We start from the raw sequence: 20,462 nt of genomic DNA on the forward strand, positions 1-20,462 counted from the left end.
TATTAATAAATATCTACAATCACTAAAAATGGAAAAATGATGTTCCCAGTCCTGTAAAATGGAAATAAATTTAAGGCATACATTGCAGCATGGTCAGGGTCAGAAGAACTGGGTTCAAATTCTAACTCTGTTACTTACTATCTAACGTCAGAAAAGTCACTTAATCTCAGGACCACAGTTTACTCCTCCATAAAATGAGAGAGTTGGACTAGATGATACCCAATGTCCCTTTCAACTTCAAATCTATAATCTTATTATACAAGAGGCTCCAAAATGCTATCAAATACACTTTTTTTCAGCTTGTAATTTTATTCACGTGGGGAATTTACCTATGTTTTGTTAATGCAAATTAACATCCGGTCTGCAATTTATAGCCTTAGGAAGTTGTTTGGGGGTTGAATGGTTGAACAATTTAATAACAATAGCTAACATTTATATAACACTATGTGCCAGGCATTGTGCTGAGTGCTTTACAATTATTATTTCATTTGGTTCTCACAATAATCCTGGAAGGGAGGTGCTATTATTACCCCTCTTTTACAAATGAGGAAACTGAGGCAAACGGTGGTTAAATGACTTCCCCAGGGTTACACAGCTAGCAAGTGTCTGAGACTGGATTTGAACTCAGTCTGGCACTCTACCACTGTGCCACCTAGCTACCCCTTGATCACAAGTCTATTGATGGGCTCATCTAGGTATGTCACATGAAGATTATTTGAAGGAAGTGAGTGAGCAAGTTGAGGGTAGATCAGTTTAAGAAAAGGCTTAAGGAAGACAGAATAATTGTTTTCAAATATACGAAACTAAAAGAAGAAACACAGATGATGGATAACCATATGAAAAAGTGTTTTAAAAACTATCTCTTGATAATCAGAGAAATGCTAATGAAAAAAAACCTGTCTCTTACCAGGCCTTGGGGGAAAGCTTTCCTGGTGCTACTCTGAGAGTATTTGTATGAAATGTCTCTTGCCTGTGAAGATGCATCTTTTGTATGTATTATGGTCCTTGCCACCAGTTATCCCTTCCCAGCTTTTCAGTGAATGTAGTGAACCCTAGAATGATATATGTGCTCCTTGCAGTGTGGTGCAAGTGGAAAGGATCTGGATGTTGAGTCAGAAAGTATGGGTCTGAATCACAAGTTAAAAGGCTCCTCTTTGGGCCTCATCCGTGAGATAGGATTAAGTAAGTTCTAAGGTCCTTTCCCACTCTAAAGCAATATTGGCCTTTTGACCTTGGGCAAGTCACAACCTCTCTGGACCTGTTTTCTCATCTGCAGACTGTGGGGGTTAGACTAAGTGACCTTCATAGTCTCTTCTAGATCTAAATCTGTGATACTGATTCTTCCTGGGAACAATAATGGCCTATGCCTTCACAAGATTTCACAGAATCTATTGTTGGAAGTTGGAGATTATCTATTCCAACTATCTAGCCAATATAACCTTATCTATTTATCTAGCCACCAAACCATAAATATTTGAATGTTGTTATGGGAAAGACTTATTATAATAAGACTTGTTCTGCTTGGCCCTGTTTCCTGTTAGAGAGAGGAAGATTTTGGATCAATACAAGAGTTTGCTAACAATCAGAGCAGTAGGGACATGAAGTCTAAGTTCCTGGTCACTGGAGGTCATCATCTGAGGAATGCTGGATAACAACCGGTTTGGTGTATTGTGGAGAGGGTTCATGTTTCAGGTGTGGTTTGAATCTAATGAAGTCTGTTGTTCTGTCCAACATAGTTTATGCTATTACTTTGATTCTGTGGTAGGGCTGATCAGGGTTAAGTGGGAATGATCAGGGAGCCTTTATCAAAATGTTTTAAGTGCTGTTTTGCCTCCATTTCTATCGTAGTGGAGAAAAATGAAAAATTCAAATAGATTACAAAATAATATATAAGTGATTAGAGGGGAGCAAAGTTCGATGTGAGGTGTGGGGGTGCAGGGAGGGGGTCATTACCAAGTGGAATGTTTAATGCCTTGAGGTGGCATTTAAGCTGACATTTAAAGGATGGGTAGGATTTCAACAGGACGTGTGGGGAGTGGGAGAACATTCCAGGCATAGAGAACAGCACGAACAAAAGCATACAGGCAGGAATGTCTTTAGTCTCATTTGACTAGTGTGTAGGATACATGAAAAGGCATAGCATGCGATAAGGCTGGAAAAGTAGGGTGGCACCAGATTGTGGAGTGCTCTGAATGCCAGGCAAAGGAATCTGAACTTTCTTCAGTAGGCCATGGTCTGCCATTGAAGGATTTTGAGCAGGTGAGTAAAATGACTAGTTCTTTGCAAAATTAATTTGTGTGTCTGAAGGATGGATCTGAATCGAGGAGAATGGAGGCAGGAGTCAGTGAGTAGAAGGTAGAAGGTAGGCAGATTCTGGCTCAATATGAGGAAGAACTCAATTGGAGCTGTCCAAAAAATGACCAATAGAACACTTTCTTTCTAAACATGACAACTTCATGATCCCTAGCAAGATCCTGTATTCCTGGGCCTGAGGTATAAGAATGCTGTAATTTTCTTTCTGGCACCAGGTGATTGGTCCCAACTATGAAACATAGGAAGGATTCAACCTGGAAATGGCTAGTGTTCCTCCACGGGTAATCCCTCAAGAAGGTAGGCATCTAATGGCATTTTTTTTTTTCCTCTCAGAGACCAAAAATAATGCACCTCTTCCAAAAGAAAAGAAGTCCTTAAAACCGCCTTCTATGGAAGAGGTTCCACAAGTTTCTTTTTATATTTGTTTCCTCCCCTCCAGTTAAAACAATTTTCCAATGACCCTAGTTTGTGGAAGTTGGGTCCTGAACAGTCCTCTGGTATAGAAGAGTAGGAATAAGGCCTAGGTTTAAAACTGCTGGTTAATTTATTATTTGTGGGACCTTGGGAAAATTAACCTCTTTGGACCTAAGTTTACTTATCTATAAGTTGAAAGTATTGGATGACGTGATCTCTAAAGTGTCTTCCAGCTCTAAATGCCATGATTCTATGTAATGGGCTATTTTGGTAATGAGTTCCCCAGCACTGAAATTTTCAAATGCAGGCTGGCTGATCATCTGTCAGATATCATTTACAGAAGGCATTCATGCTTTAATGAAGGGGCTGGACTACGTTATCTTTGAGGCCCCTTCCAACCTTAGGAGTCTACTGTGATCTATTAGGGTAGCAGTAGTTTTAAGTAGTTGATAATGAGCTTTTGTATCCCCAGTAGTAGTGATAAAGAGGAGTGGGGACAGATGTGAGACAATTCAGAGGTAGAAGTGACAGGACTTGAATTGTGGGAGGTGAAACAGAAGAAAAGACAAATATTAAAGTTTTGAATATGAGAGACTGGGTCAATGACACAGATAGTGAAGTCCAATAGAAAAAGGTTTTCTTTTTAAAGATAATTTAATTGGGTAATTATGATGAACAAGCTTGACCCTGAAGAAATGCACCTAACTCACTTCTTTGCAGAAATGGAACATATATTAATGTTGGAACTTGATCGATGTGCTGTTTAGTTTTTCATAATTGCTTCCTCCCCCACCTCCCTTTTCTTCTCTTTTTTTCCTTTCTCTTTAATTCTTTGTTTTAGGGATGGATCCCTGGGTAGCACAGGGGGAGAGATGGAAAACCAAAGTGACATAAAAATAATTTTATGTAAAATAAAGATAAGTGCAATTTTTAATATATTGGGTTTGAGGTATTGGTGGTACATCCAAGGTGAAATTTTATAGGCAGTTGTAGATATGGATCTGGAACTCTGGGGGAAAAAACACAAGGCTGGATATAGAGATTTGTGATTCTTCTTCCTTGAAATCACAAGAATGAATAAAATTGTCAAGGTTGAATGTAGAAGGAAGACTGGCAGGGACAGAATTTTGAAAAACACCTAGTTTAAGGAGTCAGGAGGAGCTATTGGAGACAGAGGAGTGGTGGGAGTGAGGAGAATCAGAAGTCAAGGGAGGAAAGAGTTTCCAGAAGGAAAGGAGTGGTCAACAAGGAGTGGTCGAATTCTGTAGAAGCTGAGGAGACTGAGAAGAACCTTTTTACAGAGGATATTTATGCAACTCAAATAGCTGAAATATCCATTTGGCCAACAAGGCCACTGAGAAAGAAATTTCAATGGAGTGTTGAAGATGAAAGTCATACTGCAAAAGGTTGTGGAGAGTGGGTAGAAGGGTGGGTATAGAAAATTTTTCTTTTTCAAGTTTGGTATTAAAGGGAGAGATGGAATGAATAGTAGTTGTTGAAGAATGCTAAGCTGACACTAAAAGGTTAAGGTAAGGAGGATTTTTCATTTTTTTTTAAAGACTGGGAATACCTGAAAATACTGGTAGACATGGTAAACATGAAAGAGAAAGGATAATTATTGAAACAGGGCCTTGGAGAAAGGCCGAAGGCAATGGGATTGTGGATATAAATTGAAGGATTTTACCACTGGCAATGTTATAGGCAATATCATGAAATTAATCACAAGTATTTACATTAGGGCAGGAGCCCTACATTATCTTGTTCAGATTTTGTGTACAATTTCAATATTTATTTTGAGGTTTGGATGGTTGGTACCCACTGATGTTGCACTCTAATTCCACCTCATTTAGGTTTTGTTGTTGTTCAGGGACAGACACTTGGATGCCTACCATATACAGCAGAGAGAATCTATAATGTCACCCTTCCATGTTGTTTTGACTGATCTAAGTAAGTTATCATATCAGTCTCATACTTTCTGTAAATAATGCAGGACCATGGCCTAGGTGGCAAGCTGAACGCCTACTCAGGAATATAGAATCTACATGGAAATGCCCTGACATGAACTGGTTTGGAAAATTCTTAAAGTACCCAAAGGCAGGCAAAAGGTATACCACGAACCTAAAATAATGAGAAAAAAATCGTTCAAGGCAAGGGAAGGGGGAGGTAAAAACCACCTTTTCTATGAAAAATTTATTTTTTACTTATTGGAAATTTAAATTTTAGGTGAATTCTTGATTGAATAAAACGAACGAAATACCTGGGCTACAGTAATACTGTGTTATTCTGGGGAAAAATATAAAGTTTAAATAAGATAAGGTCTCTACTTTCGTCTAGTAGGGGGATCCACCACCTCCTCGGATAAGGCGGATACACTAATACACTATAAAGCACGATGTGGATTGGGGAGGCACGAAGTGCGGAAAAAGGAAGGTAGGGGAAGTCGAGGTGAGGGAAGATAGATCATTATTGCCGGAGGGCAGGAGGTAAATCTGCCGGGAGAACCTGGACAAGGAGTTGGGTTTAAAGGAGTAGGCGGTTTTCAGCAAGTGAATTGATCATTAGGCAAATGGATCATTGTGCTAATCCGCTTTGGTAAACTTTGGAAAAGTCAGTACCCTCCCAGCCGCGCACACCCACGCGCGCTCGCGCATACACACCCACGCGTCTAACTTTCGATCTGGGGAGTCGCACATCCCGGATCCCCCGGCCTCGGGTGCCTCGCTTCCCACGCGGAGGGGCGCACGCGAAAAGGGCGGTGGGGGGCTGGGCGTTCTCACCCTCCCCCCACGCGCCGCCTGGGCGTCTGCCTCGCTGCACCCCACCTGGGCCTCCCCGCCACTTCCCAGGTGGACCGTGGGCCACGCTCCTCTTCCTCCGTGCCCTCGCTCCCCCGGGCCTGGGACAATAGGGGCGCAGAGCTGCCCGTACGCGGTTCCGGGTCCCGCCAGGCCCCCAGAGATGGACCCAGCCGGCCTGGGGCCGGCCTCTCACCCCCCCTCCCCCCGCGGTTCTGTGGCCTCGAGGAGTCCATTTCCGGTAGCCGGAGAAGGGGACACCTCCTTCCCTCCCTCCCTCCCTCCCCGCGGCCGCGGACAGCCGGCCGGCCTCGGCTGGCCTGGGCTTCACACAAGGACAATAAACCCCGCGGGAGAGGGAAAGGGCGAGGGCGCCTGCGTGACCGGAAGTGACCCCCCCCCCGCCCAACCCCGGGATCCGAGGGGCGGGGGAGCCCAAAGGGAGGAGCGGCGTGGGGGGCACTGGAGAGGCCCAGCGGCCAACGGCGCAGGCGCCCCTGCTCGGTCCCCCGCCCCGCTCCCCGCTCCCCGCTCCCCCGCCCTTCCCAGGGTGAGGAGAGGGGAGGAGCCGGGATCCAAGGCGGGCACTTCCGGTGCCCACGCGCCGCGCAGCTCCCGCGGCCGTCACTTTGTGTCTGAGCCCGGGCCCCCCCAGGAGCGTAGAGTCTGGGCTCCGGGCCCCGGGCCGTGCCTCCCCTCACTCCCACTCCCCTCATCCCGTCCCCAGCTCAGGCCTCCCCGGCCCGCCCGGCCCCAGGCCCCCGGAGTTCGGGGCTTTCCAGTACCAGCCCTCTTGGAGCCCCAGCCCAGCTCTCCGGGCCCGGACCCAGGAATCCTCGTCTCCCAGCCGGACTGGGTGGCCGCCGTCAACCCCAGAGTCCGTCCGTCCGGCCTGAGGGAGGGCGCACAGCCAGGCCCGGGACCCAGGGGGTCGGGGTCGCCCAGCCCCGAGCCCCGGGGTGAGTCCGGCGGGGGCCGCCTGGGTCGGGCCGCGGCGGGGCGGGGCTCTCGGAGGGGAATCCTCCCCCTCCCGCGCACCTCGGTTGTCGCCCGGCGGAGTGGACTGCGGCCTGGGGAGGGGGAGCGGGAGCGGGGAGGCCCCCGGGGAGGCGCCTTCGCGTCTTTCCCTTTTCTTCCCTTTCCTTTCCTAGTTGGGGACCAGCCGGGGAGGGTTTGGGGGAGAGGCCTAGAGGCCAGGCGAGGGGGGAGAGCGAGTGTGTATGTTGGGGGGGGGCTCGGGATGGAGGGGAGGTCGAGGACGGGGGAAGGGGAGCGGGCCACATCCAATCCTCCCCTGGGGTCAAGAGGCAAGTTGGGGGGGCGGGGGCCAGGCCGACCGGGGCCCTGGCGAGGAAAGTGCAGGTGTTAGCGGCCCCAGGAGCGCTCGTGGGGTTCGTGTGGAATCGGCTCCTTCTTCCCCAGGGCTTCCGACGCCTTGAGGTCTTGGGCAGGGGTCTGAGCGCTCCGTGGCTGTGGCCAGAGTGGGCAAGGACACAGTGGGCCCTCTCATTTCGGGAGAGCTTTTTCCTTAGGCTCTGTAGGCCCTTTGTGAATCTGTAGGCCAGCTGCCTGCCAGGGCTCCCTTTGGTGGAGTGGGAGGAACACTACTAGCTTGGGAATCGGGAGACACGGGTTCTTAAGAGCCACCAAGTCCCAGCGTCTTTTTAACCTTTCTCTGGACCTTTCAAATTTCCTCGATCAGTGAAAGGTTACTGCTCATCTGAGATAATGTTTCTAGTCCTGCCTACCTCACAGGGTTGTTATGAGGATCAAATGAGAAAATGTATTTGGAAAACACTTTGAACACTTAAAAGCCCAATATAAATACAAAGGATTGATAGTTCTAAGAGGATTAGCCCGATTATGCTAACTGTTAAACCAAACTGGTGGTAGTGAACGTAAAACCCCAGTAGAAGAGAATAGAACATACCCCCTACCCTAAAGCTAGGAGATAGGAAGTGCTTAAGGGCCAGAAAACTGCTTAATTTTGGTTTGTGTACCAGACAGTTCAAATGGATAGAGAGCTGGCTTCGAAATCAAGAAGACCTGAGATGTAAGTCTGGACCCTGACACATACTGGCCGTGTGACCTTGGGCATCTCTCAGTGTTCCAGACAGCCCTCTACCACTGTTAAGTTGCAAGAGTAGATGCCACCCTAAATTGGTAGAGGGAGTCTTCTCACCTAGGAGTTCCATATACAAATGAAATCATAGGGCCATTCTCTATCCGTTTTCTGTTAAACAGGGTATCAAACCCAGTGGGGTAGAGAGAAGAGAGTAGGATTAATGGGATGAGAAGAGAATGGACTAAGTAAAACTAGGTTTAAGGTCTTTTTCAGTCAGTGACTGAGGTAAATATGACCACAATTTGATAGCCATATTCCCTACAGAGCCTATTAAATGAACAAAATTGGGGAGGTAGATCATCTGGACTTTGTGCTTTTGAGGTTCAGTAGTTAAATTTTCGTCAAAATCCATACTCAGGATTTTCTCAGTCCACAAATGTTTTGTTGGAGGAGGTAGACTGTGGAGGAAGGCTTGTGGACTTATGGGGAATGGGATTGCTTTAGGAGTGACTTGGGAAGAGACTTTGGCATGGTGAAAAATGCCATGGAATTAGGGTTGAAGTGCCTGAGTTTGAATCATAGCATTGCAACTTATTAACCACAGACAGTCATTTAACCTCTCTGGGCCTTAGTTTCCTTTTCTGTAAAATGAAGAGGTTAGATTAGATCTCTCTTTACTTAAAATTTGAAAAAACAAACATACTGATGTTTGGGGAGGTGAGAGCTGCTGCACCAGCTCTGTAATAAGTTATTAGGGTACATGCCAATGTTTTAGGGTAGTTATTGAGGGCATAATCATAAGTGCTATTGGTAGGATCCACTAGGGCAATTCTTAGGTTTTTATATTCCAGTAGAGAAAAAAGTATTGAAGGATGAGGAGCTGTATTTGTTGCATGTGATGTCTGGATGCCAGCCTACTGTGGGTGCTTAAAGAATACAGGTTTATAGAGAAGGATAAATATTTGCTTGTGGCTAGAGACAAAGGGGCAAATCAAGGTACCAACATTGTCTTTAGGGTAGATTTAAAAAGGAAGTAGGGGGAAAATGATAGCAACTTGGGTTCAGATGGAAACTGAGGGCAGAAAGAGTCAAAGGCATGAGGACTAGTAAAAACTGGAGACCTCTGGGTTTACCCATTTTCTGGGTTATATTGTGGTAAGGTGAGGTTTGGATGGAAAGATGGATCTTTGAGACTGGGAAATTTGTACCCTTTTAAGGAGATGAACAGGAAAGGCCTGCAGATAAGAAAAGAAGCGAGAACTCCTGAACTGTTTTATTTTTAGAGTGTTTGATGTTCAATGCAGTTTATTTATTGAGCACATAACGTACCCATCACTATATGGGATACAAGAGAAGTATATGGTACCTGCCCTCAAGGACTTTACTGTCTAGATGGGTAAACTTAAACAGATGAAACAAGGTAGAATATAATTAAATGTCAGAGGTATTTTTTTTTTTCAGTCAATAAGTCTTTGGGAAGTCAGGAAGAGGAATGGTTACTGCAGCCCCAGGTTGTTAGGGAAAATTACCCGTTTGGCCCTAGGCAAGTTATTTAGCCCTTTCAGTCCTCACTTTCCTTATCTGTAAAATAATGGAATTAGATGGAATAATTTCTAAGGTTCATTCCGTTTCTAAATCCTGTAGTTCTAGGACTTATAGGAAGAAATAGAACTTGATCTGGGCTTCCACTGGGTGGAGAAGTCACTAGTGACCTCCAGATATCCTATTATTTAACTCCAGAGAAGAAGTTAATTAGGGGATGGAGTTTTTTTTTTTTCTTTTGGTCCTGAGGGCTATTCTGTCATGGCAGAGGGGAAAGGGCAGCTGGCAGTAACAATTATATAAAACCTGAATAGAATCAGAATGTTTGTTTTAAATCAGTAGATTCCCTTCACCCATGTAACACTATACTTCCATTCAACCTTGGAAAACTGTCTGGATTATTAGACATTCTCCAAAGAAGTGATTCTCAGACTTTTTATGATACCCCATTCTGACCCTGAGCTCCCCAAACTCTTTTATACACACTCCAACAGAACCTGGAGCATTAATACTAATTGACTTTGACTCCCTATTTGTATCACAGTGAGAAATGAGAAAAGTTGATCTAAGGTGATGAGAACCAGGGAGAAACTTGAAATGTGCAAATTGCATTTAATAGTCAAGGAGCAAGGAAGCCAGCAAAGTGATTTGGAGAGAGGAAGGGTGTGCTCCAGGTCACAGATAAGAGTAGAATGTTCCTTGGATTGAAAAAGGAAAAAGTTAAAGAGTAGAGAAGAAAAAGGATGGGCAAGAGCTGAGGTGGGAGATCATTAAAAAGGGGAAAAGGTAGGGTCTGTACTTGTTACAGAGGGGAGAAGAATAGAATTTTATGAATATAAATATGAAATTTCTTTCCTGATCAAGTCTTTGTTCTCTTTATATCCCTTCTTGGCTTATATTCCTTGGTTTCTAGGGCTTTAGATCTTCATAGGATTTCCTGGGTCCCATTGCTCTGCCCTACTTAATTTGTTTCCTTGTTTCCCTTCCTAGCCTCTTGGACATTTTCTTTCTTCTAGGCTACCTTGTCTGATCTCCTTTAGTTTCTGACATTGAGATAAATGTCTTGGTGCTCTAGTTAACTTTGTAACCTCGTACCTCCTCCCTGGAAGTGGTAGGTCTGTATTAAGGTGAACTCTAGTTTTTAGGATTCCTTCCGCCAAGCTAGGATGATAGCTTTGAGGTTGGCTCTGTAATGGATGTGAAATCTAGGCTGGAATATTTTCTTACATCTGTCTCGCCAATCCGAATATTAAGATTTGGAGCCTTTCCATTTCAAAACTCCCATATTCTCCTTTGATGTTGTTTCTTCCCAGCCACCCCGGCTTATTCGGTGGAATTCTGAAGTAGCTACTTAGTGTAGAGTGGAGGCCAAGGCAGGGAGACAGCTCTGTTTGACTTGGCTTGGTGTCTAGTTTCAGCTGGATCTCCCAGCCTGAGGCCCAGGTGAGAAAAGCCCTCCTTTAGGCATGGAGTGGGTAGACATTGTATAATCTTTACTGAGAGTTCAAAATGTCCTAGGCTCTGTACAGAAAATGTACTTGATAAGACTCTGCCTTCTGGAAGATGACCAAGGCAATATGCCACACACGTGTTATCACACTGTGGGTACTGCATAGGGCCAACAGACCCAAGGGGCCAGGTTGTACCTAAAGCCTAGAGGAAGAAGAGAAGATCAGAAGTTTTTTTTTTTTAACACCTCTGGGTGCTATAGGGAAATGAGATTAAAAATCTGAACCAGAACAGAACATTTCAACAAATTAAACTCAACAAACATTTATTGCATGCTTACTTTGTGCCCAGGTACTGTGCTAGGTGCTGAACTATCAGCCAAAAAGGAGGATCAGGAGAGAGGAATTTAGTCCTTGAGGGTGTAATTGATAAGTCTTTGTACATAGGAATGGAGGGGCGCTAGATTCTTTTATCCTTTTCAGATTTTTTGTCTTAATGGCATTTTCTTTCAGAGAGCTAGGCTGACTGGAATTTAAGTGCTTTGTTTCTTTGGGTGAAGGGGTTATGTTGGGGGTTCCTAATTGTCCCAAGGGTGGTGGCCCAGAGGAGGGACCTAGATTCAGGCATAAAACTGGGTTCATCAGGCATCCAAAGAAGTCTATGTTACATACAGAATGTCCTGATTGGATAACCTATTTCTTCTAGGCAGAGGCATTGGAGGAGAAACAGAAGATGGCAGCCCTACATACAACTCCAGACTCCCCAACCTCCCAGCTGGAGAGAATGGAAGTCAGACCAGAGTGTGAAGTTGATCATGAGGAAAGGGAGGGGAGCCCAGATCTGGTTGAGGACAGCCCAGAGGAGATTGAGGGGAGTCCAGAGCCGATGGAAGAGAGCCCAGATGAGGGTGAGGGGAGCCCAGAGCCAATTGAGGGCAGCCCAGAAGAGGACGAGGGCAGCCCAGAGGAGGATGAAGGCAGCCCAGAGGAGGATGAACGCAACTCAGAGCTGATTGATGGAAGCCCAGAGGCCATTGATGACCTCCCAGAGCTCATTGATGGCATCTCAGAGCCCATCCTGGGCAGCCCAGAGCCCATGATGGGTAGCCCAGGGCCTATCGATGACATCCCAGAGCCCATTGATGGCATTTCAGAGCCCATCATGGGCAGCCCGGAGCCTATCGACAGCCTCCCAGAGCCCATCATGGGCAGCCCAGAGCCTGTCGATAGCATTTCAGAGCCCATCATGGGCAGCCCAGAGGTGATTGAGGGCAGCCCAGAGCCTATAATGGGCAGCCCAGAGGTGATTGAGGGCAGCCCAGAGTCCATTGAGGGTAGCCCGGAGCCGATCATGGGCAGCCCAGAAGTGATTGAGGGCAGTCCAGAGCCCATCGAGGGTAGCCCAGAAGTGATTGAGGGCAGCCCAGAGCCAGAACCACAGGGACCATTGAGCCATGACTCTAAAATGGAGTCCCCAGTTCTTCAGGAGAAGGGTAAGGAGGGGCCTTCCATTTGGTTATGATGAGGGGGGAGCTAGATAACTGGAGAGATCAAGGGTATGGCGGGGATGGCAATGTCTCCTGAGAGACATCAGTCAGAGAAATGATAAACTCTAAATTCCGTAAGAACTGAATAGATAGTAGTTCCCAGTCTGAATCTGGGACTGTAATGCTCTTTGCTGGTTTTAGCTTCTTGGAACTGTGGGGCTGGTGGTGGAAGATGAAGGGGGGGTACCTCTTTTAATGCATGAACCTGGAGGAGCTTTTAGGAACGCAACCTACTTTCTTTCTCAGCTGTGTCAGTTTCCTGGGTTCCAGCTATTTTTAAGAAAGAGGTCCTTGATGATGATGAGACATCGACTGACTTCCTAACTACTGAGTCCCAGGTGAGCTTTTGTTGTCTTTCTATAGGGCTAGGATCTAGTTTTGAGATTTTTCTTTTAGTAGTCATTTAAATCTCTCTGTTCTCGTTTTCCTTATCTGTCAAATGGACCTGGTATTTAAAACCTATCTCACAGTATTTTTGTGAGGATCAGATGGCATCACAGGACCTGAGTTGGAAGGGACCTGGGGGACCTTCTAGTCCATTTCATATAAGACTTCCAGCATTAGAGAACCTACTGTTTCCCAAGGGAGCCCATTCCTCTTTGGGAAAGCTAGGATCCCCAGGAAGTCTTTCCTTAATACCAAGCTTAAATTTGCATTTTTGCGACTACTACCCATTGCTCCTAGTTCTTCCTTCTGAGTTGAATGTTTTTCTGGGTGACGGCCCTTGATGTCTGTCCCCCTTAAGTTTTCCTTTCTCCGTGCTTAACACCCCTCAGCTCATTTACCTGATCCTCAAGAACTTGAGGCCTTTTATTGTCTTGGTTGCCCTCCTTTGGAGACTCTTCAGCTTTTCAGTGTCCTTCTAAAATGTAGCATCCAGAACTGAACACCATACTTCAGATGTTGTTTGGGCGGGACAGTTGGATTATCACTTCCTTAATTCTGGACCTGATGCCTCTTTATGTAGATTGTGTTATCTTTCTAGGCTGCCATATCACACAGTATTTAGACAAATTTCTGGTCTGTGAAGTTGAATTTTTGAACTCAAGTGTAAGACTTGACATTTATCCTTATTAAATTGCATCTTAGATTTCTGCCTAGTGTTCTAAGATCCTTTCATGAACTTCCCCTATCCTGACTTTTGCATCCGGTATGCTGGCTGTCCCTTCTAGCTTTGTGTCAACTGTCAATTTGATATAAATGCCATCTGTGTCTTCAAGTCATTGAGAAAAATGTTTAATGGCATAAGGTATTTTGTAATCCCCAGAGTATTCCTAAAGTCTGTAGGCAGTTTAAAACATTAACACCTTAACCTCTATAGGAGATAAAAAACAATCTGTAAAATGCAATAAAAAGTAATTTATTCATTTTTTATGAAAAAAGTGAATTTTATTATTTTGCATTTTCCCAGATAATTTACCCTACTAGGCTAGATGGCTTCAATAGAAGGGGGGAAAAAGATTATATTCTTTAGTTAGCTGAATTTAAGTCTGTAACAATATCAAAAAATTTACAATTATGAGGATGTGTTAAAACTAAAGTATGAAAAAACCTTGGTTTTAGAATGAACTTCATGATAGATTAATTAATATGATCAGCACTATAACAACAATTTCAGAATTTGTTCATGAAACTAGATGTAATGGGGAGACCACTGTTCTGGGACCTAATCTGCTGGTGTGAGTGGGGTTGGTAGAATAGCTGCAGAGTCTGGGCTACATAGGAAATTTTAATGTGCTTTGTATATGTAATGATGGTGGACATGTTGAAACTTAACTATTTTAAGATTAAGTGTACTAAATCTTGAATTAATTACTTTGGCATTGTATTTAAAAGATTATTTTTTTATCTCCCATAGAATTTAATTTATTAACATTTTAAACTGCACATGGACTTTGGGGACATCCTGTTTAAATAACCAGTTATTATTACTTAATACACTTTCTTGGCAATCCCTTTTGTCTAATCTGGGTTAGGTACTATTCTGCTTGGAAGCAGAGCTAAGAGAAAGTTATTTTCTGGAGAGCATTGCTAGTCGGTAGTTATTTAGCCAGTAAGTTCCCTTCTGGTGATTTATGCCCAGTTTTTTCAAAAGTCAGAGATGAAGCCCACCCCAGGAATTTTGGGTTTCCTCAGTACTAACTCACCTCTAATCATTTCAATGCTTCAAGGCCCTCTGCTTGCTAAGGTGTGGGTGTTCCTCCTACTGATACAGGTTCTAACTCCTCTATTCCTTAATAGACAAGTCTTTGTGAGTAGCTCTGGCCAAAAAAAAATATCATTGCCTAGCAGCCAAACTTCTGGTGATGAGCCTTTCCCAAATTGGCTAGTCTGGTCCTCTAGTACCAGTCCATCATCATACCTGTATCTGGAGGCTTTCTCAATTGGTAGGGTTTGCTAGAACTTGTAGTCTGTTGGCTCAGCCTTTCAGAACCCAGAGTTGCCTCTCCACCGTGATGAAGCCCTACAGGAAGGTTTTAGTGGAAGCTTCTGAAGTTACCCTACTATATTTGGAGGCTACATTTTCCCCCTAGATTTGGGCTGCTTCTCTTGCTTGAGATAGCCTTCATGTCACCTTTCTTTTCTTTTATTTTTTCTTTTTTAGGCACATGTCACCTTTCAAAGTAAGAGCTTTTTCCCTGACTCAGCAAACTAAAATTTAGAACTTATACCTGGACTTTTGGTACATCTTACCCTCCTCTCTTGTCCTACCATTTCCCCTAAAATTTTTTATGTATATTATGCTACAATTTAATTAATATCTATTAAGTCATACTGTCTGAAAATTAACTTTTGTGTGACCCAGACTTAAAGAAGGGATTATGTTTCTCTCTTTCTCTAAGTAAAGTTCTCAGTTGCCACTGCTGGCTTATTTCTTCACTCTTTCTCCTCATGTGCTCCCATTGGAGTGCAATGGGGATATATTTACTGCTCTTTTTTTTTTCTTAGGGACTGGTGACATTTGAAGATGTAGCTGTATATTTCTCTTTGGAGGAGTGGGGAAGGCTAAATGAAGCTCAGAAGGATCTTTACAAGGAAGTCATGCAGGAGAACTATGGGATTCTGGTGTCCCTGGGTAAGTGCTAGTCTTCCTGGCATCGAAGAAGCAGAGCAGAGGGATGAATTCACCCAGTTCCCTGGGATTTCCAAGGTGACATTCTTTCTGAAACAGACTGTTAATCTTGAGGACTTCTGGTCTCTGACGGGATGGGAAAGGTGTTAGATCCAATTCACATCTCCCAGAACAGAGCAGCACCCCTTATATAGCGCTCTGGAGTGGGCTTGAGTTAAAAGCTTAGGGTACCCACAGACTAGCAGGTACATTGAGACCTCAAGGCCTCTTTTGATCCAGGAACCACAGTGTGTATATTAGGTGGTATACAACTATCAGTCTGCTCGGGAATCTCTTTGCTGTAGATTTTACTGACATATCCAGTGGTGTGAGTAGTCAATTGGAGGTAGCGAGATGAGAGCACTCCTGTAAAACTCATACTAAAACAGTGGGTGTGAGGAAGGTATGGTTAAGAGAATTGGGGGAAAATATTAAGGGAAGATCTCAAAGGAAAATTGAGTGTGAAAGAAACTGTAAACATTTAAGAGGGACTGAACTAAGGGAATAACATTTGCTAGCAGATGACAGCAGTCCCCTCCTTGGAGTGTGGGGCAGAGGCTATTGAGATAGCATCATACTCATTGATAATGAACAACTCTATGCTCACCCCCTTTCTTCTCTTTTTCTTTTCATCCCTTTTGGATAGGTTATCCAATTCCTAAACCTGATGTAATCTCTCGAATGGAGCGTGGGGAAGAATTGTGGGTCCCAGACAGCCCTGTTCTTGAGGAAGGAGATATTGTAACTGGTGTCTACACAGGTGAGAAGCATGAGAATACAGGATAAGAGGAAAGCAAAGGCATGAGAATTTCACAAGTGTTCTCCTTTCTACTGTCTTGCCCTCATCCTGGTCTTATAAATAATTACCCTTAAAGCTCACTTTAATTTCCCAGTTTTATGTTGATGTTGTTTGCTAACAGTTCCAAGATGCAGTTGTGCAATGAATAGTAAAAGCTGCTTAATATGGACTCCTTTTTAAATTGGGAACTTTTCTGTCCCTGTGGCTACTGTAGCTCTCAACATCAGAGTATGACTTTGAAGAACTAATTTTAGTGACTATGGTGGCACTTTGTACACTTTGGGGGTTGAGATGGGTGTGTTTGGGCAGGGGTTGAATCTCAGAGCTTGGTGGAAATATTTTCTGGCCAAAGACATTACCAGGCTAGGAGTCCATGGGTCATGTCAAGCAGCTCACTGAAGTCATAGTGGATGAGTTCAGATATTCCCTTTCTGCATCTTAGGAAGCAACTTTTTTCCTCTGTTTGAATGTGTATGTTAAGGGTGGTTTTCTAAGCCATTCATAGTTTTTAAGAACACTCTCTTCTCAAGGGTGGTGTAGGCCTATGCTAGACTTTTCCTCTGGTCTCATTTTTTCTTCTTTTGGTGGAGAGCCAGCATGCCACAAAGCTGAAAGGCCTAGTGTGGTTCTATTGGTTCTATGATCCCGTTCTTTGCCTTGTATCTGGGCCCCCTGGACATCATGGTCTTCGATTCATTTTCAAAACTGCCTTCTTTTGTGATTCATGTTGCAGTTATATAATAAGTGTTAAGGTGTGACATTTAAACCAGGATTAAAGAAATACTGTTGGTAAATACTTATTTTCTTCTGGGGCTCTGTTCCCTTTAGTTTGCAAAACTACTTGGGTTTGAAAGAATAGGAAGGAGAATTAGAGGTGGGGAGGGTATATGAGGCCAGGAGTTAAGGTACAGTGATTAAGATCAGGGCTGTGGCTGGACCTAGCAAGTTATACAGATTATTTTAGCTTTGTTGCTGTTCCTTGCCACCTCCCCACTCCCAAAAAATATTTGTAAAGTGCTCTTAGATTTTTCAAAGCATTTTCATATAAATTATCTTGTTTTAATTTTGCAACAACCAATTATGTAGGAAAGATAGATATTTTCTATGTTTTATTGATGAAAAAAACAAACCTCAAGTCTAGAGTAGTTGTGATAGATAGGTAAGAACAGTGTCTGGATTGGAGTCTAGCTTTTCTTATTACCCAGCCCAGCATTCTTCCTATTGCACTTCAAAATGTTGTTCTTATCTGTTCATCGTTTCTGTTCAGCTGCCCAAATTGGGGACTCAGAAGGATTAAGCACATATGAAATATGCGACAATCACTTCCAGGAACACAATTTCAAGCAATGTTGTCTCAGCAACCATGTCATAACACTTAAGAATGTGTCCCGAGGGCTGCCTGGGTATATCGCGGTGAGCCAGGCTTTTCCTGAGTCGTGGCTTCGGTTGTTGGGAACAGAGTTCTTTCTCTTGACGTACCCATAACTGTAGACATAGCCGTTATGGAAATTGGTGACCTGTTTTCTCATAAACCAATTGGGATAAGGTCATGTGCCACCCTGTGACCAAGGACAATTGAATCTGGCTAAACCTGTCCAGTTCTTACCTTAGCTGGACTGTGTCAATCCTCCCCACTACCTCCATCATTCACCATCCTCTGACTTGTCATCTTAATCCCAGGGCACAGGGGAAAGTTTGGGGAGAACACAAATCTTTATGCCACAGCACAAAATTAGAAGGGTGCCATGGAATTCAGAATGATGGCAGCAGTTCTCTTACAGGATTTGTTATTGCATCAAAAGAATCCTCTTCTGGACCATGTGTCCCTGGCCAGCCTAGAATCTCACATCCCTTTGTATCAGTTAGTTTTCAGTCCTGGCTTTGAGAAAGGACAGGATTGATTTCCTTCATATTGTATGGTAGGAAATGTGAGGTACAGAGGACCAGTGATAGTGAAAAGTGCCACTGCTGTCCTGGGGCCATGTGGCTGTGCCTCACCAAGGGGCTGAAAGCTCTGTACTACGAAGCAGAGAGGGTAGAAGTGATAACTTCCTTCATATTATAGAGATGAAATTCAGAATGTTAGTGACATACACTCTATATCCTCTTCACATGATAAAACGTTTTAAAACAAAAATCCCTAAAATCCAAGTTGGAAAATGCAATGAAAGCACTAGCTCTAGAATACAAGAAGATGGTAAATTCAAAGACTCCTGGAACATTCAAGGTCAGCTTATCTCTCTGCTATCTCCAGGCATAAAAAAATGGACATATTTGCTATTTTGAAAAACTCCTTAATTCCATCCTTCACAGAGTGCTTTATTTTGCTTAATTTTAGCTATTCCAAAGCTTCCTGCTGCTTACTTGATCGTGGTTTATTTTTAGGGTCTGGGAAAACTAAGAAGGACAGACTGGTAAAAAAATAAAGTAAAACAGGATCAGAGGCTCTACCATTGGGATCCTCGATTTAAGTAATTTTGTGTTAAAAAGAACCAGGGATTCTCTCTTGGTTCTGTCAAAGAAAGAACCCACCTCAGAAAGCAGGCATTTTAATGCAGATCCATGGGGCTGATAAGGAAGAGTAAGGAGGGACCAGAAAATATTTTACTAGAAGAGGAGAGAGGTGCTAACATGTTGGGAAGGCAATTTGGGTCTTCAACATTCTTGGCTTTTTACCTGGCATATGGAGCCTAGAGTTTGAGGCTGGAGAGGAAGGTACAAGGAATGGGTGGGAAAAGGAAGAAGGAATGTTGTAGCTTGGGGGCTTTGTGTATCTCTGGAACCACATGCCTCTTACTCCTTCCCATGACTTTTCTGTGCTCTAGAGAAGAATTTTAATCTCTTTGCCATCTGGAGAGTTGAAAGGAGCCTCAAGGCATCTAGTCCAGTCCTCCCATTGCAAGCAGTAATTGTCTTCATGGCATTCCCAAAAAGTGGTCATTCAGCCTTCACTTGAAGGCTGTTTCCTAGCACTGAAGTGATCCTGGGTTTGTTGACTAGTTAAAATGAAAGTAGCCTATTTGAGGTGTTATTGCTATTTTCTTTCCTGGCCTCTTGGCTGTATATATCTCCTAGATATAAATGAGACCGGGGTACATTTTCCCAAACAGTCTTATTCATGGGATGGTCCTTTCTGTGTAACAGTGGGGCAATTTTCTAACTGTTTGACAGGGAATGCCCATTTTTCTGATCATATTGTCTTCTGATAACTTTTTTCATTTTTTGATACTCTCCCTGGATAGGAGGGAGATCCCTGGAAGCCTTTTTACAAAACACAAAAAGGGATGGACTTATTTTCTATTTCCCAACCTGTCCAGTATTTCACTATGATTGAACACTGGTACACCTGATGAGTGCAGCACTAGACAGTCACATTTTCATATTCATACTTCACTGGCTTACTGCCTGCTTTCTTCTAGAGCTTAAGCTTGTGGTTATGTCCCAGAATGAATGGGACCGAAACCAAGAGAGGAAAAAAAAAACCCTGAAACATTGAGGTTAAATGAAGTGCCTAAGGTCACACAGTGAGTCAGTAGCAGAGTCAGGATTTGAATTGCATTGTTTTGACTCCCATATGAGTGAAGATGACTGAGTAGCTGATTCATCCATATGTGGTGACTGACTGGGTTGGGAGTTAGCCCAAAGTAAAAATAACATTGTATGTGGCACTTTACAGTTTACAAAGTACTTTCAGATTCATTAACTCCTATGATCCACACAACAGGGAGGAGCTTGGTCAGGTACTGTTATCTCCATTTGACAGAAGATCAGCCCTGAGATGTAGTAATTTGCCCAGGATGACTCAAATAATAAGGACCAAAGCTGGGACTGGGACCCAGGTCTTTTTACTCCTGGTTTAGTAAACAAGGAACTCCATTACTTAATACCCAATCAGAATATGATAACTATTACATCAATAAGAGAAATCTAAAAAATGAAGTGGAGAGTTGGAATGCTTGGCAGTAGGGAAAGATCTTGAAATAGCATCTCAGCAGCTTGGCAGCAAAATGGTACAGTAGATAGAGTGCTGGTTCTTGAGTCAAGAAGACATAAGTTCAAATGTGACCTGAGATACCTACTAGCTGTGTGACTTTGGGCAAGTCACTTAACCTCTACCTCTATTTCCTCCACTGTAAAATGGGGATAATAATAGCATCTGTTTCCCTTGGGGGTTATGAGGATCAAATTGGTGAATGTTTGTTAAACAATTAGTGCCTGGTAGTAGTCAATAGACAGTAAATATCTGTTAAGCACTTACTTTATGCCATGCACTGGGCTAAGCACTGAGAATACAAAAGGGGGCAAAAGACAGTTTCTGTCCTCAAAGAGCTCACCTAGTAGGAACTCTAGTAGTAGACACTATGTAAAGGCTGTTATCATTATTGTCATCATCATTGGTGTGTAGCCTATATAGGCTGTGATTTAGC

At 43.7% G+C, this 20,462-nt stretch overlaps 1 protein-coding gene across 1 annotated transcript in view; it reads left to right on the forward strand.

Moving 5' to 3' along the window:
- The first annotated feature begins 6,411 nt into the window (after positions 1-6,411).
- Positions 6,412-20,462, forward strand: part of ZNF316 (zinc finger protein 316) — a 38,305-nt gene continuing 24,254 nt past the window's right edge. Inside the window, exons 1-5 of the mRNA XM_027862745.1 lie at positions 6,412-6,481; positions 11,284-12,070; positions 12,371-12,462; positions 15,074-15,200; positions 15,883-15,996. Coding sequence (XP_027718546.1) covers positions 11,311-12,070; positions 12,371-12,462; positions 15,074-15,200; positions 15,883-15,996 — 1,093 coding nt within the window. The 5' untranslated portion in view covers positions 6,412-6,481; positions 11,284-11,310. The remainder of the gene's footprint in view (positions 6,482-11,283; positions 12,071-12,370; positions 12,463-15,073; positions 15,201-15,882; positions 15,997-20,462) is intronic.

This window comes from Vombatus ursinus, unplaced genomic scaffold, assembly GCF_900497805.2.
Source record: "Vombatus ursinus unplaced genomic scaffold, bare-nosed wombat genome assembly UNPS02014770.1, whole genome shotgun sequence".
NCBI lineage: Eukaryota > Metazoa > Chordata > Mammalia > Diprotodontia > Vombatidae > Vombatus > Vombatus ursinus.